The sequence below is a fragment of the Micromesistius poutassou genome (genome assembly GCF_964030765.1).
Source record: "Micromesistius poutassou genome assembly, chromosome: 16".
In the NCBI taxonomy this organism is placed as follows: domain Eukaryota; kingdom Metazoa; phylum Chordata; class Actinopteri; order Gadiformes; family Gadidae; genus Micromesistius; species Micromesistius poutassou.
This window is the reverse complement of record NC_140286.1, coordinates 14,870,856-14,894,743: the sequence shown is the minus strand read 5'-3', so window position 1 is coordinate 14,894,743 and position 23,888 is coordinate 14,870,856. Positions and strand designations below refer to the sequence as shown.

At 45.3% G+C, this 23,888-nt stretch overlaps 3 protein-coding genes across 3 annotated transcripts; 1 reads left to right on the top strand and 2 right to left on the bottom strand.

Moving 5' to 3' along the window:
• Positions 1-63: 63 nt before the first annotated feature.
• Positions 64-2,498, bottom strand: gfi1aa (growth factor independent 1A transcription repressor a; the record flags this gene model as incomplete). The annotated part of the gene is made up of 6 exons (XM_084480929.1): positions 64-242; positions 523-688; positions 773-910; positions 1,026-1,435; positions 1,703-1,912; positions 2,387-2,498. 6 exons carry the CDS (start codon positions 2,496-2,498, stop codon positions 64-66), a joined length of 1,215 nt encoding a protein of 404 aa, XP_084337055.1.
• Positions 2,499-10,394: 7,896 nt separating this feature from the next.
• Positions 10,395-15,311, top strand: rpl5a (ribosomal protein L5a). Its single transcript, XM_084480889.1, has 8 exons — positions 10,395-10,479; positions 10,907-10,976; positions 11,481-11,596; positions 11,908-12,042; positions 12,309-12,511; positions 14,305-14,482; positions 14,877-14,965; positions 15,149-15,311. The coding sequence occupies exons 1-8, from the start codon at positions 10,477-10,479 to the stop codon at positions 15,249-15,251; spliced, it is 897 nt and encodes a 298-aa protein (XP_084337015.1). The 5' UTR covers positions 10,395-10,476; the 3' UTR covers positions 15,252-15,311.
• Positions 15,312-15,449: 138 nt separating this feature from the next.
• Positions 15,450-23,649, bottom strand: dipk1aa (divergent protein kinase domain 1Aa). The gene is made up of 6 exons (XM_084480888.1): positions 23,484-23,649; positions 19,882-20,016; positions 19,473-19,580; positions 18,991-19,167; positions 17,421-17,552; positions 15,450-17,047 (listed from the first exon to the last, which is right to left on the bottom strand). Exons 1-6 carry the CDS (start codon positions 23,535-23,537, stop codon positions 16,361-16,363), a joined length of 1,293 nt encoding a protein of 430 aa, XP_084337014.1. The 5' UTR covers positions 23,538-23,649; the 3' UTR covers positions 15,450-16,360.
• Positions 23,650-23,888: the final 239 nt, after the last annotated feature.

The following is a 23,888-nucleotide window of genomic DNA, read 5'->3' as shown; positions in this document are numbered from 1 at the left end:
CTCCGAGGCCCGCACGTTAAAGACGCTCCGTGCGGTTCAGGTGCGCAATCAGTGCGTCAATTCTTACTTCAGTCCGTGTTGCGTCTCTTTGTGTCTCCGCAGGTCCACCTTCCGCTGGAAGCCTTTGCCACACTGGTCGCAGCCGAAGGGCTTGAAGCCCGTGTGTTTGCGGCTGTGCGTGATGAGGTTGGAGCTCTGGCTGAAGGCCTTGCCGCACACCTGGCACTTGTGGGGCTTCTCCCCTGCAAGGACCCACAAATATAAACATCCACCCGTCAGTCCACGGCCTCATCAGAATCACAATCAGAAATACTTTTATTACATGTTATTGTACAAGTACACACAAGTACAAATCGTAGGCTTATTGGTTCCTCAACAGCCACATAGTAACGTCAATACAAGATAAAGTAAATAAGAAATATGCTTTAAAATAATCCGTTTTTCTAGTGGATTTTTGTACTAATAAATAGACATGCTCGGTTTGGATGTCACATCGACCACATCACGGCGCGTGGGTCTCACCTGTGTGGATGAAGGTGTGCTTCTTCATGTCGGACTTCTGATGGAAGCGCTTCCCGCAGTACTGGCACGGGTACGGGCGCGTGTCCGAGTGGATGAGCAGGTGCGTGGACAGCGTGGACGAGCGCTTGAAGCTTTTCCCGCAGATCTTACAGTTAAAGCTCCTCTCCTATGGGGATCACAGGTGGCGTTAGTGGACACTGTCAGGGGATAACCCGATAGAGCTCGTACGGGTGGGTACCCCGGTCCCTACCTGAGAGTGGACGGCCCGGTGCTGGTCCAGGCTCACCGCGTGGCCAAAGGTCTTCCCGCAGATCTCGCACTCGAAGGGTCGCGTCCCGCTGTGCGAGCGGCGCACGTGGACCTCCAGGCCGTGCGGCGTGGAGAACACCTGTGGGACAGGGGGAAGACACAGGTCGATATCAAACCATGATCAACAACAACAACAACAACAACAACAAAAAGTGTGTTCGTTTTAATCTTGACGTTTTAAGACGGGGTCTCACCTTGCAGCACTTGATGCATGTGTAGGAGCCGTTCGCTGCCTCGGTGTTGGGACAGCTCAGATCATGTTCCGATTTAATTTCCTTCGGCTTCTGCTTGAGGTTTAGGTAAACCTCCTCGTCCTGAATCCGGTATGTTTTGCGCGCGGCGGTGGAAGCATAGTCCGGGTAACATCCACCGTGCAGGGCGCCCTGCTGCGGTGCGTAACGGGGGTCGGCGGGGCCGTGGTCGTCGGGCCCGTAGAGGCTGACCGGTGAGTCGGGCTCCCGGGGCCTCTGGACGTGCTGGTAGGTCCTCTCGACCAGGTGCCTCATCTCCGATCCGGGGAACGACGTCCAGGCGGCGTAGGGAGCGAACGGGCTGTTAAAGTGGTGGCCGTCGTCCACGGTCCTTACGGAGCGACTCTCTGAGTCTTAAATCAGATTTAAACATGTTTTATTGTATGACAGTAGGCCTACGTGACGGTTTGAATATGTATAGGCCTACAAGAAAGAACAGACGAGTACCTGGATTTGCTATAGATTTGCTTCCAGGAATTCATTTGTCACTAAATTACCTTTTACTTTATTTTAAAGTAGAAATAGATTAGGCCTATTCATTTATTTATTGGAATCCACCCTCAAAAAAGGTATTATCAAGTGTATTCATTGCCACAAAGCTTATTCCTATTTACATTTACCTGGGGAGGAGGACGGAGACGGGGGACGCCAGAGGTCGTAGTCGGAGGAGGAGGAGCGGTCACACACGCTGCCCTCGTAGCTCCGCGGGGAGCAGGACGAGGGGTGGGCCGTGCGCCCCACCCGGGACTCCGGGGACAGCCGGGCCTGGCGCTGGCGGGCCTCCTCCTGCGCCTCCAGACTTCCCTCAAACTCCACCGTGGCTTTGTTCTCTGGTGAAACACCCAGAGATAGTGTATGACTGGTACTGCATGGATACAATGACGCGCAATGCAAGCTCTGCAGTGTAAAGAAATGCATTTGAACTACTGTAGAACATAGGCCTAAATGAATAATAAATACATGATGGGTTCATGTGGTTATTTAGGCTATAAGAAGACTAGACATAAAGCCATTTATAACATATATAGCCTCCCCCAAGCAGTCAGGCTCCTGGAGGAATTCACTACCCCGAAACCAACCCAAGAAAAACAAGATTATTTAAATACATCTTCCTGTAGCTGGTACCACGACCACTTTTGCTACTTAATTTTAGATATTTTTATTTCACTAATTTACTTTATCTTGTATTGTTGCTGCTGTGTGGCTGTTGAGGAACCAAGCTTGTAGGCTACTCGTGCACTTGTACAATTAGATGTAATAAAGTACTTCTGATTCTGATGTCTAGGCTAGTTAACGGGACCTACCTGCGCAGGCATAGGCCAGCACGGTGTCCAGCCTGATGAAGTCGTCCTCCAGGTACCGCTGCTGGTGGTAGCTGTGGGCTTTCTTACTCTTCACTAGGAAGGACCGAGGCATGGTGGTGTTCTCTGGGGGTCTCTGTGGCTCTTCCTCGTGGGTCGGGGGCCTTCTGCACACCGCTCTGCCTCTGTCACTGGAGAGATTTAAACACCATTGGTTGTCAGGCGATCCGGCATCGGGATTTTTGGCTTTCGATTACGCATGCGCAAAACAACCCCTCGTCTACCAGGTGTTGTCGGGCAGGTGGCCAAAACAGAGATCCCTGAGGGGTTGTATGAAGAAACAAAGCTATTCTGTTCCAAATAACTTCTTATGCTTACTAAATATAGACAGCCACTATTGTTGTTGTTTTTTATTGTTATGGCTTTTTAGCAATTAACTGTCATTTGATTTGATGATTCGATTTTGAAAGATTAACACGATTTGAAGCCTATCCTCTCAAAATGAATTAGGGCTAATCTACCCCTTTCTTGATAATTTAACGATTAACTCAACACTGACAATCTGTGGCAAGATATTTAGATCAAATAAGTTTTGGGAAGGTTAATGGATGTGCTGATCTCAGCTCTTAGATAATGACCCGTTTGTTCCTGTAAAGCGACACCTGTAGGAGCGGGTGTCCTGTTGATGACACGCGACTAGGTCACCGGGCAGCAGTCTGCACGACAGCCTGCGACCGGGGACCCGAGGTATCCCTTACCACAGCCACTCTTTATCCAATAACTTAAGCCTTATTGTCTGACATCATTAATGCCCCGCCGGGTATTATCTTTAAAATCACCCGTAGGCCTACTCTACTGTTTTAACGACTCACCAAAATCAAAAGTTTGGAAAAAAAAAAGCCCCAAATTGATTAAAATCATTGCGAAAGCAAAGCCGTATTATCGATTTTTCTTTGCCTGAGAAATGATTTGTTTGTTGCAGCTGCAGCGAGAGAACCTGTGTTAGTTGACATAGCGACACAGGTTTCCATACTCATATACTCACAGCAGATGGTGTCCAAGCGACTAGAAGTTCTCTAACTTCTCATTTGCAGAAGGTTGAGATTCAGTTTTTAAGACTTAAATCCCTCCCGTCTCTCTCTCTCTCTCTCGCTCTCTCCCCCTCTTTCTCTCTTCCACACACACACACACACACACACACACACACACACACACACACACACACACACACACACACACACACACACACACACACTCTCTCTCTCTCTCTCTCTCTCTCTCTCTCTCTCTCTCTCTCTCTCTCTCTCTCTCTCTCTCTCTCTCTCTTTATCAACGACAGTCATTGCTCCATTGCTCCTAGGCTCATCTCCAACCTGATGAATAAAGTAGAAAGCAGGTTAAATGACACCATAATGTGTCAGGTTTCTATAATGCTATTCTCTGTTTGTCATAAAAATAGCTTTTATCTGTGATTTGGTATCCTGCTGAAATATCAAAGCTAAATTCAAAATAACTCATGCTGAGACTGCTGTTTGAATGTGTGTGTGTGTGTGTGTGTGTGTGTGTGTGTGTGTGTGTGTGTGTGTGCGTGTGTGTGTGTGTGCGTGTGTGTGTGTGTGTGTGTGTGTGTGTGTGTGTGTGTGTGCGTGTGCGTGTGTGTGTGTGTGTGTGTGTGTGTGTGTGTGTGTGTGTGTGTGTTGAAGTACCCGAGGTACCTGAGTACCTCTCTCTTCCTTTCCACCACTCTGTTGTGTTCACATCATGTCTCTTGCTTGTTGCAAGGGAAGTGTGAGAATGGCCACAGAGAAATGAGAAGCACACATGTCTGTAAATACTGTTAAAATCAAACTCAGAACAGGAAACCAATAGAGTGGAAAATACAACATGAATGCCTTGACTGTTCTTACTTCTTAAATCTCTCTGCAGCAGGTTGAATACCAATTCTATTTGTGGATGTTTGTTGCTTCGAGATTTTTCCCTCATGTTATCAGCTGGGATGCCATATTTTCCAAGCAGGGATAAAAATATGGTTGGGCTATTGAAGAGGGTTGCTGTGGTTTGTTATAGCTGGTACTGCACGGAATATATTTTCCTCAAATATTGAAGCAGGCACATACTGTGCTAATGTCCACAAAGCATAGGCAAATCCAATTCAATGTATTGGACTATAGACTATATTACATGCCTCACAGATTACATAAATTCGACAATACTATTTCTCCCTTGTGTCAGCGATGTAAAGCCAATGAAGGTGATCTCCGTTTGCAAATTGAGTAGGACCCTAGAATATGGATATTAAGAGATTTGAGATTTGATGTTAATCACTACAAGAAATACTTTATTCTACTTGCCAGCACTGCAGTGAAAAAATGTATTCTAATAAATTGGAAATCGACAGATTAACCATCCCCAAGACACTGGATAAATGATCTCGCCTCTTACTGTACACCTGAAAAAATATTATATAACGTAAGAAAACGTATATATACAATGCTCTATAAATTCCTGTTTTGTTATTTTTATTTTCAATTTTAATAATTACTGATCCATTCGTGAATGTTTGTTATACAAAGATTAGTAGTCTGATGGTTTTGGCAATAATGTACACATAATGGCAATTGCCACAATTAACTAACCAGCTAACCGGCCTATAAAAATGACAAAGAACCAAAGTGCCCACTGTGTTTGTTTGATGTTTACATTAACGATTCCTTTCTTTCCAGAAACCTCACATTTGGTTTGATAATATTGCTTGAAAGACAGCATCACACATGATGAATAACAGTTTAACTTTTCATAATCTTCTTCTATGGCCTGTAGTGTTCATGTCGCCCAGTGGTAAACTTGCCACATCATTACCTCTACCGTTTCAACCCCTTGTGACATTTGAATAAAAACAACAAGCCAACAGATCGTGCTATCTCACTGCTTCACAGTTTCCTCTGCCGCCAGACCTCCGACCGCACTATAAAAGTCGGATTCCTCCACAGATTCCTCCCCCGGCCCCCTCCCTCATATTTCTGAATCTGCATACAGATTCAGTCCTGCTTCCTTTACGTCTGTATGCCCGCAGCCGTCTCCGCACCTCAGCTGGACTGCAGCCGCCAGATAGTGACTGAGTGTGTGAACACACAGAGTGATTAACTGCCACTCTTGACCACAAGGCAGTTTCTTTCTCTTTGTTTCTTTTTTTTCTCCTTACCGTCATGTTTTCACGCGTTTGAAACATATTTCTGATTGATGACCGGCCGATAAGAAATGTGATCACACAAAGATGTGTGTAATGGTTATGTAATGAGTAATATGGGTGTCGCAGTTGATTCATGCTGTATATCAAAATGAGTAACAAGAAGACCTGCTCACTAGTAGGCCTCTCCACTCAACCCCTTCAGAAATGCATGGTCAAGCAAGTTTTCAACACCATCAGTTACAAAACAAAGCATAACAAAAGCAAAACCAACAGCAACAAAGATGTGAACACAACACGCAACCGATCTTTAACACTGCGTTGTAAACAGTCCACAAATCAACTCTGTTGAAGGGCCTCATCCATCACCGAGATCCAGGGGGCCCCCGTTGTTTAGCCATCCGCGTATTGGTGGTTGTAAATTCCCTCTCCAATACTAAGGAGTGAACCTCTACTAGAAACGGAGGCCTGCGGAAGAGGGGAAACCTGCTCGCTGCTTCCTGGTCATTGTGGAGAGTGCTGTTACAGAGGTCAGGGGTCAGGAACCATGGTCAGGACCATGAGGGTTTTGCCACTTGCTGCTCAGTGTATGCTATGTGTGATCTGATAGTCAGCGCAAAGTGTGTGTGTGTGTGTGTGTGTGTGTGTGTGTGCGTGTGTGTGTGCGCGCGCGTGTGTGTGTGTGTGTGTGTGTGTGCGTGTGTGTGTGTGTGTGTGTGTGTGTGTGTGTGTGTGTGTGTGTGTGTGTGTGTGTGTGTGCTATTGTTAGCATTAAAAGTAGAACATGCTTAAATCATACATCATGACTTACATGTGTTTTCAATTCAGTTGGACACTAAAAACTTTAAAAGGATGTGAAGAAACACTTGAAGGGGAGGCTATCCTCCCCCTCATGAAACAGTGTCCCTTTGTGCTGAAATCTGTGGCGTTATTCTGTCTGATAAGGCAACAGGCGTGTGAAACATCTGATCATGGGAAAATAGTAAAGTATATGGTTGCTTTCACAAAGAAGCCACTGCATCTCCTCACCATCTTTGGCACTTCTGCTTCTGGGCGGTCTTCTGTATTCTCAGATCTGACCTTGACTGAGCCGTAATGCACTCCTTGTCAGAATGGGCCTCATCATTCAGTATTTTTATATAAGAGTCATTTTTATCCAAAGGAACGTTTGAATCCATGGGCTATATCTGATCGGCTCTAGGAGGCTCACAGGTAGGCTGTGGACATTGTGAGTCCAACCCTGAATCGTACGGCTCGGAGTCAGAGGAGAGGATTGGGTGAGGCATCTTCTTGGGTGTGAAAAGCAAGATTTGAAGGTTGATATAATTTTGGACTCCAGTCCGACGGTTTTACACAGAAAACGACTGCTGTGGAGGGATGACAAGACATCTTGATTTTCCTCATTGTGAAATCACTTCTGCCCAGTGACCCATTGGCTGCATATATAGCTATCGTACAGATGAGTGACTTTGACTTTCCTATCTGATGCCGCAAATGCATACCTAGAATGACTGTGGGGTATGGTATGGGTTTTTAACAGAAAAGCAGAAGACACTGCTTCCCCTTGTCCTTCATGGGCTGAGACGTTTTGCTCAACTTCTGTGGTTTGTCATTTCAAGGAATCTGTTTCTTCACACCATATCTTAACAGGCAGTGGATTGCTTGTTTTAGATGATTTATTAAGGCCTACACTGTAAAAACGATAACTTGAAATTGCTGCTTAAAATGATTTTTACATTGAGTGAACATAAAACTACAAGTTGCACTGTAAACTGTTTATTTGAGCTGAACTAACTTCCAAACATTTCTGGTTAAAAGTTGATCACACTCTCAATCTCACTCCATAAACTGAGTTGGCAAAATAAACAAATACAAATTTAATCCTATGGTTCCAACTTCCCATGCGCTAGCGCCCGGAGGTGGTGGAATAGGTGGTTGATTTCATGCATGTTATTATTTCACTCCTCCCCTGTCCCTCTTAAAGTGCTTGGGCCCAGTTTTGCTGTGGGACAGGAGGTCCAGAGACTGGTGGGCGAGAGGAGTGGTAGTGTGTATGAGTGTTGGTTGGAGATAGCTGGTGGTGGTTGAGTTTTTGTTGTTTTTGGTTGTTTCTACTTGTTTTGGCTTGATTATTGATTGATTTATTTTGATTGTTTTGATTGTTTATTTGGTACAGAATTCCATCTAGGTGGGCTTCTGTTTTAAGGGGGAGGATGTGACGATCCAGGTGGGTCTTTGACCCCACCCCTGCTGTTTGTATGCCTGTGTTGCTCTCCCTACTAATTAGGAGATTGTCGGCAAGTGTGGGTTGGACTGGGACCGCAGTATATAGAGCCTGCCCAGACAACAGACCTGGCTTCTCCCTCCTCCAGGCATTAGATTTTCTTTGTTCCTTTGTTTGTAACACATGGACTGATCTTCGCATTACCTTTTTGGTTACTTTTATTTATACTGACTTGCACCACATATTCTTATTATATTTATTTCAAAATAAATTCTTTATTGTTGTTGAAACAGCATGGTCTCCCCAGTTTATGTTGCATGCATAGAGCCGGCATGTCACATATGGGATCCTATGAATCCTATGGCATCCTAAGTTTTAAAGCTGTTTATTACCCTCATGGTGAAAAATAAACATGCTAAATGGTTTAAAATGAAAAAGTTGTTTTATAGTCCATTTGTGTAATTGTTAATAGGATTTCCTTTGTAAGAAGAACTCAAAATGGATGTTTTTACACATGAATGATTCAATATAATATTGACTTAGAATTCTTAGTGTGTACAACTAGATTTCTGAAACTTTCATTGTTATGAAAGACAAGTTATTTGGACCAAAAAAACTTTTGGTCTTGAAATTAGCTGGTAAAACTATAAGAATTAAGTTGGCACAACTGTGTGATATTTTCTTCAAAACGTAGAAGTTTGAGTTGACATGAAAACCCCGAAATCCTGTGCAGACAGTTGCCTTGAAATTTCAAGTTGAATTCAATTTTTATTTTTTACAGTGTACTGGAACGTAATCTTTCTTCATTGCACTAACATTGGATGCTATTCCACTTTAGAGAGCTGTGTGTTACCGACTAGCCTCTTCATCAGTGTTGTGCAAGTTCACACTTCACGTGAACAAGTTCAAAGTTCAGTTCATACAAAGAAAATGAATAAATTCATGTTCATAGTTCATCAATTCAGTTTTGAACTAGTTCATGTTCAGTTCATACAAAGAAAATGAATAAATTCATGTTCATAGTTCATCAATTCAGTTTTGAACTAGTTCATGTTCAGTTCATTAACAGTTGTTTTAGAAACCGAGGAAAAACTGTGGGAGTGAATATTTCTGTGCTTATCTTTTAAAATGAATCCTCTCCATTATCAGCTGCCCATCACTACCATCTAAAATTGTTGTGGATATTATTTGCACACCTTTTTCATTCATCACAACTAAGGCATTAAATTTATTTAATAAACATGTCATCTGGACCTAAGTATCAATTCAGAATGTCACGAAATCAGTTCAGTTCAAAGTTCATAGAAAAATGAACTTGTTCAATGAACTAGTTATTTTGAACTAGTTCATGCACAACACTGCTCTTCATTAACATGACATGTTTATAAAATCAACTGGGGTGGCACATGGCTCAGGAGGAAGAGGGGGTTGGCTGGAAACTGGAAGGCTGCTGGTTCGATCCCAAGCTCCTCCTAGCGGAGTGTCAAAGTGTCTCTGAGCAAGACGCCTCACCCTGACTCACTCCAGACGAGCTGGTTGTTGCCTTCCTTGGTTGACACCGCCGTCAGGGTGTGAATGTGTGCATGAATGGGTGAATGTTAGTCGATATCGTACAGCGCTTTGAGTGGCCACTGGTTCGAAAAGCACTGTATAAATGCAGTCAAAAAAAAAAGCCTGAGCAGGACGGTCCAGCCGAAGGGTTGGTGGTTGAGCCCTGATGTCTGCGGTCTCCCTCGAGGTCCTTGGGCACGGGGCTGAACACCTGCCTGCTCCTCAATCACATGTTTCCCAATGCACTGTACTGTCCGTTGCAATGGATAAAAGCCTCTCCTAAAATATATATTTCCAGTTCCACGGTGATAAAGTAGTTCCAAACTGCTTTCAATGACTGATGTATAAGGACAACTTCTTCTGAGGTGAATCAACAATTCAGAACACGTAATCTCTACCCGCTGTGTGTTGATGTTCTGTGTATGGTTTATTGCTTTCGACAGTGGCCGTTCCGTGATTCCAACCACTTAAACACACACAAGTTGACAGGGATATTTGTCAAGTTGTAATAAATCTGAACACATCCTGTTGACCTCTGTGCTCCCTGTGAGTTACGTCGTCCTCATTTAGGAATGACCGTAGAAACTGTTTCTTAGAGTGTTCGCATCATGGCTATTCGGGGGAATATTTGGATTGCCCTAAATACAGTTAAATAACGAAATAATGTTTTTATGACTTTGCATTGCAACCATCTAAGTAGGCTACATTTCGTTATATTTTTCCCATCTCTCTTTCACTGATAGACTTATTTTTGTGAGAGTAGGCCGTCACGTGATCTGTGCTGTTTCATTCTTCTGCAAGTTCAAAATTAGGAAAGATCCGCCACTATGCCTGACCTTACAGTGGATTTACTGCCTACCAAAATTGGATGGACACATTAATGTACCAAAATAATAATATAAGCCCCTCTATATAAGCCCCTGAATACTTTTGAAGTTCGTTGTTTTAAATGCATTGCTGCCCCCTATTGGTGACCTGTCCTATGCTCACCCGGTCCAACAGAGGGCGCTGTTGATTAGTACCGCTACCTGACCCACTTCCGTCGCGGCCATACACGACACATTCACAAATTTCGCATTTCCGAGTACATATCGCCCGTGCCCGAAGAAGGAGAGAACAAATACCCTCAAAATGGTACGTTTATGGTGTAACTATGATCCAGATGAACACGTGTTACCCTTTCGTATATAGTTTGGGCTGTTAGACTGATGTTTATGTTCGATAGATGGTCGGATGGTGTTGGATGTGGCGACGGTATTTTTTTTCCGGTTCGGCAAAATGCCGTCCTCCAGCCTCCAGCGTGGCGCTGGGGCTCCTGGCACGACTGGTGGCCTTCTCCCCAGCTGTTGGGACCTTTCATACCGAATAATAATGATGATAACTTAGTTAACAGCTAGATAACAGTGGGCTATTCATAACCAGTTGATATCATGGATAGAACTGTAATTCTTGTGACGATTTCAGAATGTACACCACTAATGCTGGTCTTGAATGCTATGGCTTGTTACAGACAGAACGTGTGCAGAATGCGTGCTAATCCATGATGTTTCTATGACTGCAGGGTTTTGTCAAAGTGGTAAAGAACAAGGCCTACTTCAAGAGGTACCAGGTGAAGTTCAGGAGGAGGAGAGGTGAGCTGCCACACAGGCCTACTAGCCTGAGCGAGACACTGAGCAGGGAGAGGGTAGAAGTGGTTAGCTTTGCCTGGAGGTATAACCGGCTTGAAATATAATGTGATCTTATTTGTAAAAAAAAACTTTTGGTTACTTGAGTTGGCAATTAACTGCGGTTGTTATTGCAAGCCCTTTCTAGCAACCTTTTTTTTTTTTCGGGACATTCTCAAAAGCAGTCCTAAGCCCGTACGTACGCTTCCTAGCATCATAGGTTCTCTGCTTCTTGATGATGTTAACGTTACGCTGAGCAAAATGTAGTTGGTCCTTCATTTGCACTAGCTGATGCCTACTGTCCTTTCAAGACGGGGCTGAGAGGAGCAGGATAAACAAAATAACTACTGTAGGACTACAAGGATTACCTTGTACAATAGTATAAACAGTATTTGTGTGTGCAATCTCAACTGCTAAGCAAATTAAATCAGAAATATTAACCTGATATGTTTGTTTTCCTCAATCTGACAGAGGGGAAGACGGATTTCTTTGCCCGCAAACGTCTGGTCATCCAAGACAAGAACAAGTACAACACACCCAAGTACCGCATGATCGTCCGCTTCTCCAACAGGGACATTTGTTGCCAGGTAAAATAGCAGAGAAAACAACCACACTAATAATAGTTGATAACGAATGGAGGAGATACGATGTGGCCTGTTAAAATCTGGCTGATGGCTACTGTAATAATCTTGTAGATTGTGTTAAGTTCTCTGCTTCTTGATGATGTTAACGTTATGCTGAGCAAAATGTAGTTGGTCCTTCATTTGCACTAGCTGATGCTTACTGTCCTTTCAAGACGGGGCTGAGAGAAGCAGAGAGAGACTTCTCTCAAGTTGCTGTTTTGTATAATCTACATGTTTTTATAAGTCTTTCATTCTCTCCACGCCATCTGTTGCAGATTGCTTATGCAAAGATCGAGGGTGACCACATAGTGGCTGCAGCCTACTCCCATGAGCTGCCCAAATATGGCATCACTGTCGGCCTGACCAACTATGCTGCGGCCTATTGCACCGGCCTGCTGCTGGCTCGCAGGGTAAGGGACACAATCGCTTTAGAGTGCGTTGGTGCTGACACCAGCAATATGCATTTAAACTGGCCGATGCCTCGTCTGTTGACTGTGGCTGATGAAGGCAGTTTTTAATGGTTGAATAGTGGTTATATAGTGTTATGTTTATTTTAGATGGCTGCTACTGCTAATATTGCCATGGATTTTGTTACTTTCATAGATTTATCATTGGAAGTTGGGTCTGGTAACATGTTTGCTTAAACCCGTTCTCTTTTTTTTCTGATCCCCACCAGCTCCTCAGCAAGTTCGGGCTGGACCAAGTGTACGACGGGCAGGTGGAGGTGACGGGCGACGAGTTCAACGTGGAGAGCGTGGACGGACAGCCGGGGGCGTTCACCTGCTACCTGGACGCCGGCCTGGCCAGGACCACCACGGGCAACAAGGTGTTCGGAGCGCTGAAGGGTGCGGTGGACGGAGGGCTCGCTATTCCTCACAGGTACGAGAAGAGCCCCACGTCACTGTTTCACAACTCATGTCCGACGTGAACGTGGGAAGAGCCAAGCTGTCTGGCCTACGATACACAATCACCTGTCAAGGAGAGATTCAAAGGGTTGGGACTAGAAACCCATACACAAAAGTGACCCATATCTGATTTGAAGGATGGTGTTGCACGCGTGATGCATGCTGCCCCTATAAACAATCCTGACCTGAGAAGCTTTTGGTTACTTACGTTGGCAATTCAGTGCGGTAGCAGCCATTTCTAGCAACCTCGTTTTAGGACATTCTCAAAAGCAGTCCTAAGCCCGTACATACGTCTCCTAGCATCATAGGTTCTCTGCTTCTTGATGATGTTAACGTTACGCTGAGCAAAATGTAGTTGGTCCTTCATTTGCACTAGCTGATGCCTACTGTCCTTTCAAGACGGGGCTGAGAGAAGCAGGATGAACTGAACAGTACTGTAGGAGCATTGTCGTAGTATCACTGAACTCCCTCATTTAATTAGGTGACTACCTTGTATTTGAGGGGGCTAAACATTATTCAAAAAAATTAATTATTGAAAACTAAATTAAAATTAGTTGATACTAGGGGTGTGAACGTATACACGTGTAACCGGTTAGTAAATCATAACCGTTTAGGAAAAATCTGTAAATCTTCAATCAAAATTAACACATACTATTTATTTGGAGATTAATAAAGCTACAAATGTTCCACTTTGACAACGTTAATGCGCTAAGAAATGCACGTGATAAATGTTGGGTAACTGACCACCGGGCATTACGTCATGTAACACGTAAGTTTCACTCCCCCCCCCCCCCCCCCCCCCCTTCCGCCATGTTGGAAGGTACGCCCCTCCGAGTGCAGCTGAGCTTTGCATTATTGTTGACACGGTAGCTGCTAGCAGAGGAGGTTGTTGCAATTCTGTACTATTTTAACAATGCCTGGAAATAACTGCTGCGTTAAAAACTGCTTCAATGCCTCATACGATCGTCGAGGAAACCATAAGAACAGTGGGCTACAGTTTGTCAGGTTCCCTAAATGGACAACGCAGTTGTCCCACACTACAAGATTTTTTAATCTTATGCGATTTTTGAGTCGGATGTACACCACACACATAAAGAGAATCTCAGCCCATTTGTTGCTCTCCGATCGTAAATACAAATACATGAGATTCGAACACAAGACGGAACACCACACACTATGGGACAATCTTGTCCGATAATTGCCCGCTGCAGGGCCGTGGAGGTGGAACTAGAGCAACTCGCGGCAACAGTGAAAATGGATCAGCGTCTTTTGACAGCAGTGGTTTCCGCGGTGCTCATGCTTACATAATATCAGAGAATATCCGCGTCAGTTCGGCCGCGGCGCAATTAATGAATAAAGATTGTAAACATCATAAACTGAATGGCTGTAAAAGTGTTCTGAGACACGGCTGCGAACCGGCAACTTTCAAAAAAAAGTAGTGCCGGTGTGGTGACGGTTCCGTGCCGCTGCCGTATCCAGTGGAATAGCCTACATTGACTATAATGGTTTCTAATGTCTTCTTGTGTTCTCTGCATTTTCACTAGGACCCTTTTCCTTCGCCTTATTCTTCTCCATTTATTTCTTTATTTCTATCTCGTAATGTCTCCTCCTAAAAAGGAGTCGTGTAACCGTTCACACCCCTAGTTGATACTAGACAAATTAAATATAAGGATCTATTTTTTTCTTGGTGGAAAGGGGTTAGTAACGAATTGTATAGATTTTTATAGTCTCAAACTAAACTTTTGGGTTCTTATTTGTGTTTTTCAGTCTAAAACGGTTCCCTGGTTATGATGTGGAGAGCAAAGAGTTCAACGCAGACTTGCACCGGAAACACATCATGGGCATGAACGTGTCCAACTACATGACCTACCTGATGGAGGAGGACGAAGACGCCTACAAGAAGCAGTTCTCCAGGTTCATCAAGAACGGAGTCGCGCCAGACACAGTAAGCCCAGAAAAACACGTTTATGATGGAGGATTCCATTAGGTTTTGGATTGAAATGGCCGCTTAAATCTGGCTGATGGCTACTGTAATAATCTTGTAGATTGTATTAAGTTCTCTGCTTCTTGATGATGTTAACGTTATGCTGAGCAAAATGTAGTTGGTCCTTCATTTGCACTAGCTGATGCTTACTGTCCTTTCAAGACGGGGCTGAGAGAAGCAGAGAGAGACTTCTCTCAAGTTGCTGTTTTGTATAATCTACATGTTTTTATAAGTCTTTCATTCTCTCCACGCCATCGGACAGACGGGGCTGAGAGAGAGAGACGTTTTTCTCTCTAGTTGCTCTCTAGTTGTTTTTCGGTCCCTAACCAGTCTTTTTTATTTTGTTCAATTCTAGGTAGAAGAAATGTACAAAAAAGCACACGCCAGCATCAGAGCAAATCCAATTCACGAAAAGAAACCAAAAAAAGACGTCAAAAAGAAGAGGTCAGTCCCAAATGCATATTGACATAACCCTGATATTCATCCCCAGCATTTCAGGCCCTGTTTATAGAGTAAAAACGTCCCCCCAGTGTATATATTGAACCAGTGAATAACGGTGGTGGTGGTCGTTCTCCTGCTGATGGCCAGAATGTTAATGGTCTCTTTGTGCCCCCCCGTCCCCCGCAGGTGGAACCGCGCCAAGTTGTCTCTGGCTCAGAGGAAGGACCGCGTCGCCCAGAAAAAGGCCAGCTTCCTTCGAGCGCAAGAGCAAGAGGCAGGGGACGGATAGACCCGGGCCCCCTGCCTCCACGGCCTCCAACTCACACACAAATAAATTTATTACAAACTCCTGCTGGGTCCTGTCGTCCAACTGTTGAATAGAAAGATCGGGATAGACTTGTCTAAGTATAAAATTGACCTTGTACAAAGGCTAAAAATGATCTGGGGAAAAATATATATTTAGTGGTATGTTTTTATTGTGCAAAATCATGCTGGTTTTCAACTTCAAAAAAGGTACTTGCATATCCATACAGCAACGACATCATTGACCACATATGTTCAAACAATGCATTCTTTCACGCAAAGTGATTTGACAATACTACATTTATGATAACATTTAAATTCATGACAGCTTCTTTCAGCAGAGGATTTGTTTTCACGTCAGCATTCAGATAATGGACTTAAGTTTCCCAAAGTTTGCCATTTCCTTAAGATTGAACGAGAAACATTCAGCATTTAAAAAAATCTATTTTATGGCACTAATTGAGAGTGAAACTGGAATCACAATTGTAGAACTCAACCTAGAGTGAAATTAAGACATTTAAACATCGGCATAGAAAACATGACTCGTCCGTGCAGTACTCCTGTACAGAATACTGCAATCGATCTCCTTTGAAGCACATTAGACGCTTTTCACTTATTGGAACAGGGCCAGTCACAGCTACGCCAATGTCGCTAATGCCTTTAAACCTGTAGCATTAAATGCTCTTGGATGAGGTTAACTAGCCTGTGACGACATTCAAGTCAAACATTTGTTTTTATATGTCCATCAGCATTCACGATGTGTGCAATTGTAGTGATCCAAAGTCGTGGAACACAAAATGGGATAGTTTGTCGGCTATCCGCTTTTGGCTCCTCTGTCACAGCAGCCTCCTCCCTATTGGCTCCTCTGTCACAGCAGCATCCACCCTATTGGCTCCAACATACCAGCATCTGATCTGCTTCATGAGCCATTCTGACAGCAGATCTGGGGTGAATTAAATTGCGTATTGTTCCAGCCATGTCGATTGACCATCGACCTCCGTGGAGTCGCTGTAGAGAAAAGGGCCCCACCCTGTATCCCGCTGGACCCCGGCCTCCCCCAGGACCTTGTGCCGTGAGGCGCGGCCCAGGGCCCCATCACGAGTCCTTGGTGTGGGAGATCTGCCTCCACAGCAGCGCCTTGAGGTTGTTCAGGATGAGCGAGTGCTCCATGTTCATCTGCCCGCCGGCCGGGTCCCCCCCCAGCGCCATGCAGGCGTACAGCTGCCTCTCCAGCTCCTCGCCCAGGCCGGCCGGCGCCCCCCGCAGCAGGTAGTCCTTCAGCGTGCCGCACGCCTTGGCCAGGTTGGGCCGCTCCGCCTCCTCCCCGCAGCGGCGCAGCGCCGCGTCGCACGACGTCCTGCAGTCGGCGCCGTACACGCAGTCGGCGTCCGTCTCGCAGCGGCGCGAGCGCATGGCGCGTCGGAACTCGTCCTCGGCGACCACGGCGCGCGTGTCGGTCAGCCGCAGCTCGTGGCGCTCCGTGTAGCCGAAGTGGGCGGCGGCCAGGTCGCAGATGAGGAAGCTGCCGTAGGTGCCGTGGAAGAGGTCCTCCACCAGCTCCAGGAGCCCCATGGAGATCTTGGCTTTGCGGGGCCAGGAGGGCGTGAACCACTGGTCCATGCTCCTCTGCACGCCGCCGGGCACCCAGGCCACCAGCGGCCAGGGGAGGGACAGGCCGTACAGGGGCCCGTAGGGGACCACCTCCGTCATGTACAGGTCCCCGCAGAAGCCCAGGAGCCGAGGGGTGTGGCCGTGGTCTTGGAGCAACAGGCCCAGCAACACCTGCCAAGTCCAGCAGAAAAACAGCAGGAGGAGACTTAGAAGACCCCAGTGGGTGCGCACTAGTTTATAGTGACCTGCTTAAAAGGCACTAATTTCACCACCAGGTGTGACGTCGATCAGCCATTAATATATTAATCCAACCATATAGTGACATGGGAGTGTCCACCCGGAAGTATGACTTCTCAACTGAGATTGATGAGCCTTCCTATCGTGCATCTTTATGGACGCCCCCAGGTGTGATGTCATTATAGGGTTGGTTTTATAATGGCTGTTAATGGCAAATTTACCTGGTGCCATTAAAAGGGGGCCTCTAAAACAGTACAAAGGATTTCCATGTTAACCGGATTTGTATTCAGTGAAGGCCTTCTCATACCTCGTCCATCTGGAGAAGAGCCCAAGTAGATCGGGCTTCGGGCAGGGACACCCTGCCGTCCTTGTTGCCATCGGCGACAAAGAGGATTTGACTGACCAGGCTAGCGAGGTTGGCCTGCTCCCCTAGCTTGGACTGAAAGAGAGAGTGAGAGAGAGAGAGTGTGAGAAAGAGAGTGTTTGTGAGAGAGAGAGGGGGGGCTGAGTTAATAAGCTATCGGTTTAAACTATGTTGTCTAGACTTCTAGTATTTCCCTGGATTCACACCGGATGGTGAAACGGCCGTGATAACACTTTACTACACTGGATCAAAATCATCGGTTAAATTAGTTCCATTGCATGATTTACTAGGTAGGATGATTTTATGAAAACCTCTTGTCAGGCTGATTCGTATACTTAAACTGTGCACTTCACCCTCATAATGTTCTACTGGTTCCAGAATAGTTACTTTCTTAAGTCTAAAGGTCCAAGTGTCATTATGTTAACATGGGTGACCTGGTCACATTTATCTTTGCACTATTTAGGTTAACCCAAATACCTTAAAGCAAAAAAGTTCACTCTATGAATACTGTGGCATGCTATAGCACTCTATATGTATTTAGTATATGCTACACAAGAACCTCCTGATGGGGCAATTTGATTGGTTAGGGTTAGGGTCCACCTTTTTTGGTTCCAACTGAGAACATATATTACACCTAGCCTGAGAACTGGACGATTATAGCAGGTGACATTTGAAAACAAAACAGGTTAATAGCTCTGATCCCTCGCCAAGTAGGCTTACCTTTTTTTTTTTTTACCTTTAAAACCCTTTTATGAGGAGCTTCCCATAACAACACAGTTGTTCCTGAGTTGTATGACGTTTAAAACCATATAAACAGGAGGAAACATCGAAATGGATTTGAATTGATAAGAGGAGAAACAATAGGATTCTATAACTCTCAACTTTAAGGTTCCTAAATCCTTGATAGTGAACAGGCTGAATTATTAACTAGTTATGTTTTTAAAAACAACAGGTGCTCCATTGTTACAGGAAATTAGTATAACTGCTGAGTAATTTAGATAGAGGATGGTGTTCTGGTGAATGGAGACCCAGGTAAGCGGAGGGCAGGGGAGTGACGTTGATTTTACCTGTTTTCTATAGTGATACTGATGTACTGTATATGCTTTTGCATTTCTTATACATTTTCTTTTCTTTCTGCTGTGTTAATGTATTGATGGTCACCTGGTGTAGAGTGCCTACGTTTTTTCTGGTCACATGACCTTTTTGACCCTATATAGGTGAGGTAGTCCTCACTCAGTTGCACATGCCCTGATGAAGACCAAGTGTGGTCGAAACATGTTGGCGTTTTTTCGCATGAATTAGCCAGTTACAAATAATAAAGGCTTTTTAATTATACCTTCCTCCGTTACCATTTCTGGAGTGCCTGGAGAGTTTTCCTTATCATGAACTGATCCCATTTTCCAAGAGCACCCGATACGTGAGTTCACGTTTTACAACCCAGAGCTACCAGCCTCTTTCGCTGAAATATATTACACCTCATTGGTACCCAGAGGACAGCCAAACCCTGCTTCACCTTGAGGTGGTTGAACACCATCTCTCTGAACTTCTCCACCGACGTGCCCCTTGTGGGCGTGTCGAACACGGGCGCCTCTCTGCGCGGCTCGGGTTCCTCCCCCAGCTCGTAGGGCCCCGCGTCGCCCAGCCGGCAGCGGATGGTGCCGTCCAGGTCCCCCCAGCTCCCCGCGTACACCTGGAGGTAGAACAGCAGCAGAGGTCAGGCCCCCCCCCTCACAGAGGACTGCTCGCTCACTCTACTCTACTCTACGTGTGTGTGTGTGTGTGTGTGTGTGTGTGTGTGTGTGTGTGTGTGTGTGTGTGTGTGTGTGTGTGTGTGTGTGTGTGTGTGTGTGTGTGTGTGGGAAGAAAACACTTATTTTACAGGCCAAAAATAAAGTGTTGGCTGATTTGTCTTTAGTGACTCTATACAAGTTTAAGTAAGAATAAATAAATATAAAAACCTCCTCATGTACAGAATGTGCAGAGCGACCACCTTACCTGGTTGTTAGGGAGCGTGGAGAGACATCTTCCCATGGAGAGGGTTTCCTTATCACACAGGCTGCTGCAGGCCGAGCCGTCAATCATACCCCTCTTGTATTTATCACACTGACACACACACACACACACACACACACACACACACACACACACACACACACACACACACACACACACACACACACACACACACACACACACACACACACACACACACACACACACACACACACTAATAAGACTGATTGAAACAACAAGAGAGGGATAAACAATAAGCGGACAAGTATTTATCCTTAACAACACGTTTCACCAAGGAGATAAACGGGGGAGAAAGACAACAGGAAGGAGAAGTTGTAAAGGACAAAATGACAAAAGAAGAAGAAGAAGAAGAAGAAGATGTTTGACTCACGATGGCCGTCTTGCACTCGTGCCCCCGGCAGAGCTCTGTGTAGGTGGAGTACTGTCCGTACAGCACCCAGCTCCCCACCAGCACCGCCAGCCAGGTCAGGAACAGGTACTTCACCCGCACAAAGGAGATGCGAGCCTGGGCCCACGGGAGAGACAACAACAACAACACACGCACACATTCAGATCATTTCACATTCTCTCTCCCATGCCCAGGGTCTAACCTAAAGGAAAAGGCAGCCTGTCTCACAGGTTCAACAAGAACGACTTACAGCCTCAGGGTGTCTTTAGACGTCTGCCATTAAGGAGCAGGCAGGGTTTCTGGTTTCTGACTCAAGGGTTGGGACATTGGGATTCAAACTTATTGAAATTCAATCAAAAGACCTTACCAAGTAATTTGACCTTACCTGGTCTTTTCGTTGAATTTCAATAAGTTTGAATCCTGATGACATGTCTACTTGGAGGCACCCTTGAGCCAGAAACCACACACCCTGCCTGCTCCTTAATGGCAGACATCTAAAGACACCCTAAGTCTGCTAGTCAGCCTAGACCTGGTAAGGTATTTTGATTGAATTTAAGTAGACATTGGGATTCAATACGTTTGAATCCCAATGTCTACAGCAACTATACTATCCTGTCACAGACACACATACATACAATGATTAATCATGCATATCTATCAAAGTGCTGGTACGTGATGTATCTCTCCCCAGGCATTTATGGAGCAAGAGGTGATATCCGGCTTGTTAAACAACCTTCTTTGTTTGTTCAAATACAGAATACGGGCATTACAGGGTTGTCCACCTTGAAAGTCTGACAGGGAAATCATTCTTCCTTATCAACCCCTTAGTTGGTAGCTAATGGTAACCAAGTTACCTTGGTTACAGAGCATATGACCGATCACAACGTATGGACGGTCTTTTAGGAAGAAAACAAAGGACAAAGCGTGGGGAACTGGTCGGTGCGTTGAAGCCCCACTCAATACATCCACAGAGTCATTAGTTCTGGTGGGACGCGGGACCCTGGCCTCGGTGGCCCAGTGGCAATAATTACAGCAACCAATCAAACCAATCAGCAGCTGAAAGGCAGGCGCCTCCGCAGCCACACAGCTAAAGCAGAGACTGACAGGGAGTATCTTTCCCAAAACCATCAGGAACATGACCACTGATCTCACCCGGACCCCCCACCAAGCGGCCACACACTCCTGTGTGCTCATATGCACGCACAGACACTCATAAACGTGAATGTGACGACACATGTTTATGTAGACTATTTATACTATATACTATACTATTATTTATACTATTTTCAGATCCCTTATTTACATATATTGCAGCATCTTGTTGCTTTTTACTGTAAATATTGTTTCTTATTTATATTGGTAATACTTTTACTGTTTCAGAATCCCATACACATTGCCCCTTTCATCTCACTGTAAATCCTGTATGTGTATGTGACAATGTAGTTCTTGAATCTTGAATTAGATTACAGAGAGGAAAGATGTCATGGGATTCACCAATCACATGTCCTACACTCAGCCTGGACACTGGCTCTGTGTAGGTTCCTGTAGCCTTTGGCTTTTTAGTTGGGGGGGGGGAGCTGGGTACAAAACATCATCCTGGCCTATGACAGTTAAACGTTCCAATCACAGTCTTAATGTAAGGAGGTAAACGTTGATATTTGACAGCCAACTATCAAACAACTCTTCTGTTGTTTCAGCAAAGCAGCCATCATTCCGACTAAGCTGATCCTGAGCAAAGTTATTCTGGATCCCTCACATGTATCAATCAGATGCCTTGAACAGAGGGGACAATAGCTTAGTGGTGGTCTATGCAAGACAATAGTGGGCATGACAACATGGGGTATTGCTATAATAACATTAATGCTGAGATTCAAACGTAGATTGAGCTCAAGTATCCATAAAGCCAAGATGAAAGTCACCCCACCCAACGCCACAGAACCCTCCAATAAGAAAACACAACATGTTCAGTGCTGAGGCCTGATCGCAGACAGGAGCCGATGACAGCCGTTGGTGTCCCTGTCAAGTAGGGTCTGATGACACAGTCTTCGTGTTGAGACAAGACACTAACAGATCTTCTGACAATGCTGTGTATCCTGTACCCTGGGTTGAGCACTCAATACTCAACCAGTTTCCCCAAACTACCAAAAGATTAGTTGAATAAACTTGGACTAAGCCAAAGCATGTGTGATTAGACCTAGGGTTGTGTGAGGATACATGTTGGGGGTAGCGGCATTGGGCGTTTGAACCCCAGCCAAAAGGTAGGGTTAGGGTTACCCTAACAACATGGGTTACCCTAACCCTACCCCCCCCCCATGTCTGCAGTCTACTTGTTGGAATCCTTGAGGTACAGGCCCAGAGTCCTCACCTCGACCTGCTTCTTAATGACCTGGATCACACTTCAATGTCAGAAGCTTTGGACAAAAGGATCCAACAATATGTTCTTGTGGGTTTTGAAGAGGTCTGTGCCAATGCAGCCGAAACACACTCCTGTAATAAACTTGTTGGATCACTTCAATAGGAGCTCATACCGCTGCATCCATGCAAACAACACGACTAACTGCTGTTGAAAACCCCACAGACTCGACTCATCCTATTAGGAGATAAAAATGACCTGTTAATGTAATTGGTTGGTCCCCCTGGGCCAGAAAACCCCTTCTGGACCGCGTATGTGTGTGTTTACATGCGGGTGTGTGTGTACATGCCTATGTGTGTGTGGGTTTTATTTTGTTAATCCGATTCCGTACTAATAATCAACCAGAGAAGAGTGGCCTGTTGCATCCCCTAGGTCAAGCCACAGACCCACTGGGTGCGATACAACCACTCTCCACTTTTATTCACTCCATGCTAATCCCGTAACCACATTGACAATTCATAAACACCCCTCTTGTTAAACACGGATGATACACACGTGCTGCAAAGTGGTCAGGTGAGGGTGTGTTAGGCAAGCCCACACTTGCTAATCTATCTGGGCTACTGGATGTAGAAGAGCTGCTGGCTGGATGCCACCCCTGGCCAATAACTGTTGCCCTACTCCACTCTCCATGTGGGCCAGGGCATTATTTCCCCTGTGATGCAACTTCAGACTCAATTAGGGGCTCAAACCAAGAGTCCTTGGAGACTGACTGCCAAAGGTGCGTGGGAGAAAACAAAGCTACAAAGGAGATAAGATGAGAAAATATTTACGACGTGACCTTTGATTACGTGATGCTCAAAGGCTTTGGGGTTAATATGGACCGTGAGGTTTTTTAAAGCACCAATTCCCTGGTGTCTATTACTGATGACCTTTATTAACTGTCATCAGTATTGTTTAAACGCCCACCAAGAAGTATAAAGCTATATTAACAAAGGCATCGGTTAACAATAATGAATAAAAAAGCAGCATGCGTACAACTTTTGATAATAACAAGTCGACCAGTTGCAGTCAGGTCAGAAGCGGTGTTCCGTAGTCGATCAGATCGCAATGCTTCCTACTACAGCTACAGCTGTCAATCCGAATTGACACCATGACGCCACCTTCATCGTTGTCATATTAGTTTCACGGTAATACATTTGCTGTGTTGAATGGTAGACAAAACAGCGATTACCTGAAAGTAGAAGGACTTTTTCACCCAGGCCCGTGGAAAGAGACCCTTCGCCATCACAGAAATGGATCATCTCAATACGTGGACCTGGCTGCGGGGGACCATCCACAACACGCGCAGACCGCAACCTCACAATGCGGCTTCCTAATACGTTCCGATCACGAAGTCTCTAAACGAAAAGAGACCAAGAAACCCAAAACCATTTCTGACTGGACTCTCCTACCATGCGACCGATCGCTTTTGATCTGTGAAACGGCAGAGGAATGACACTCTCTATGCACGGCTGGCTCTGTGTTGCAGCTGCCCCGATCCCCGAGCAGCGCATACCTCTCACCGAGCGGAGCTGCACTGCGCAGGCGCAAGGCGTAAGGTGACCGTCAGTCCGCTGCATACTCTATCTTTAACGCA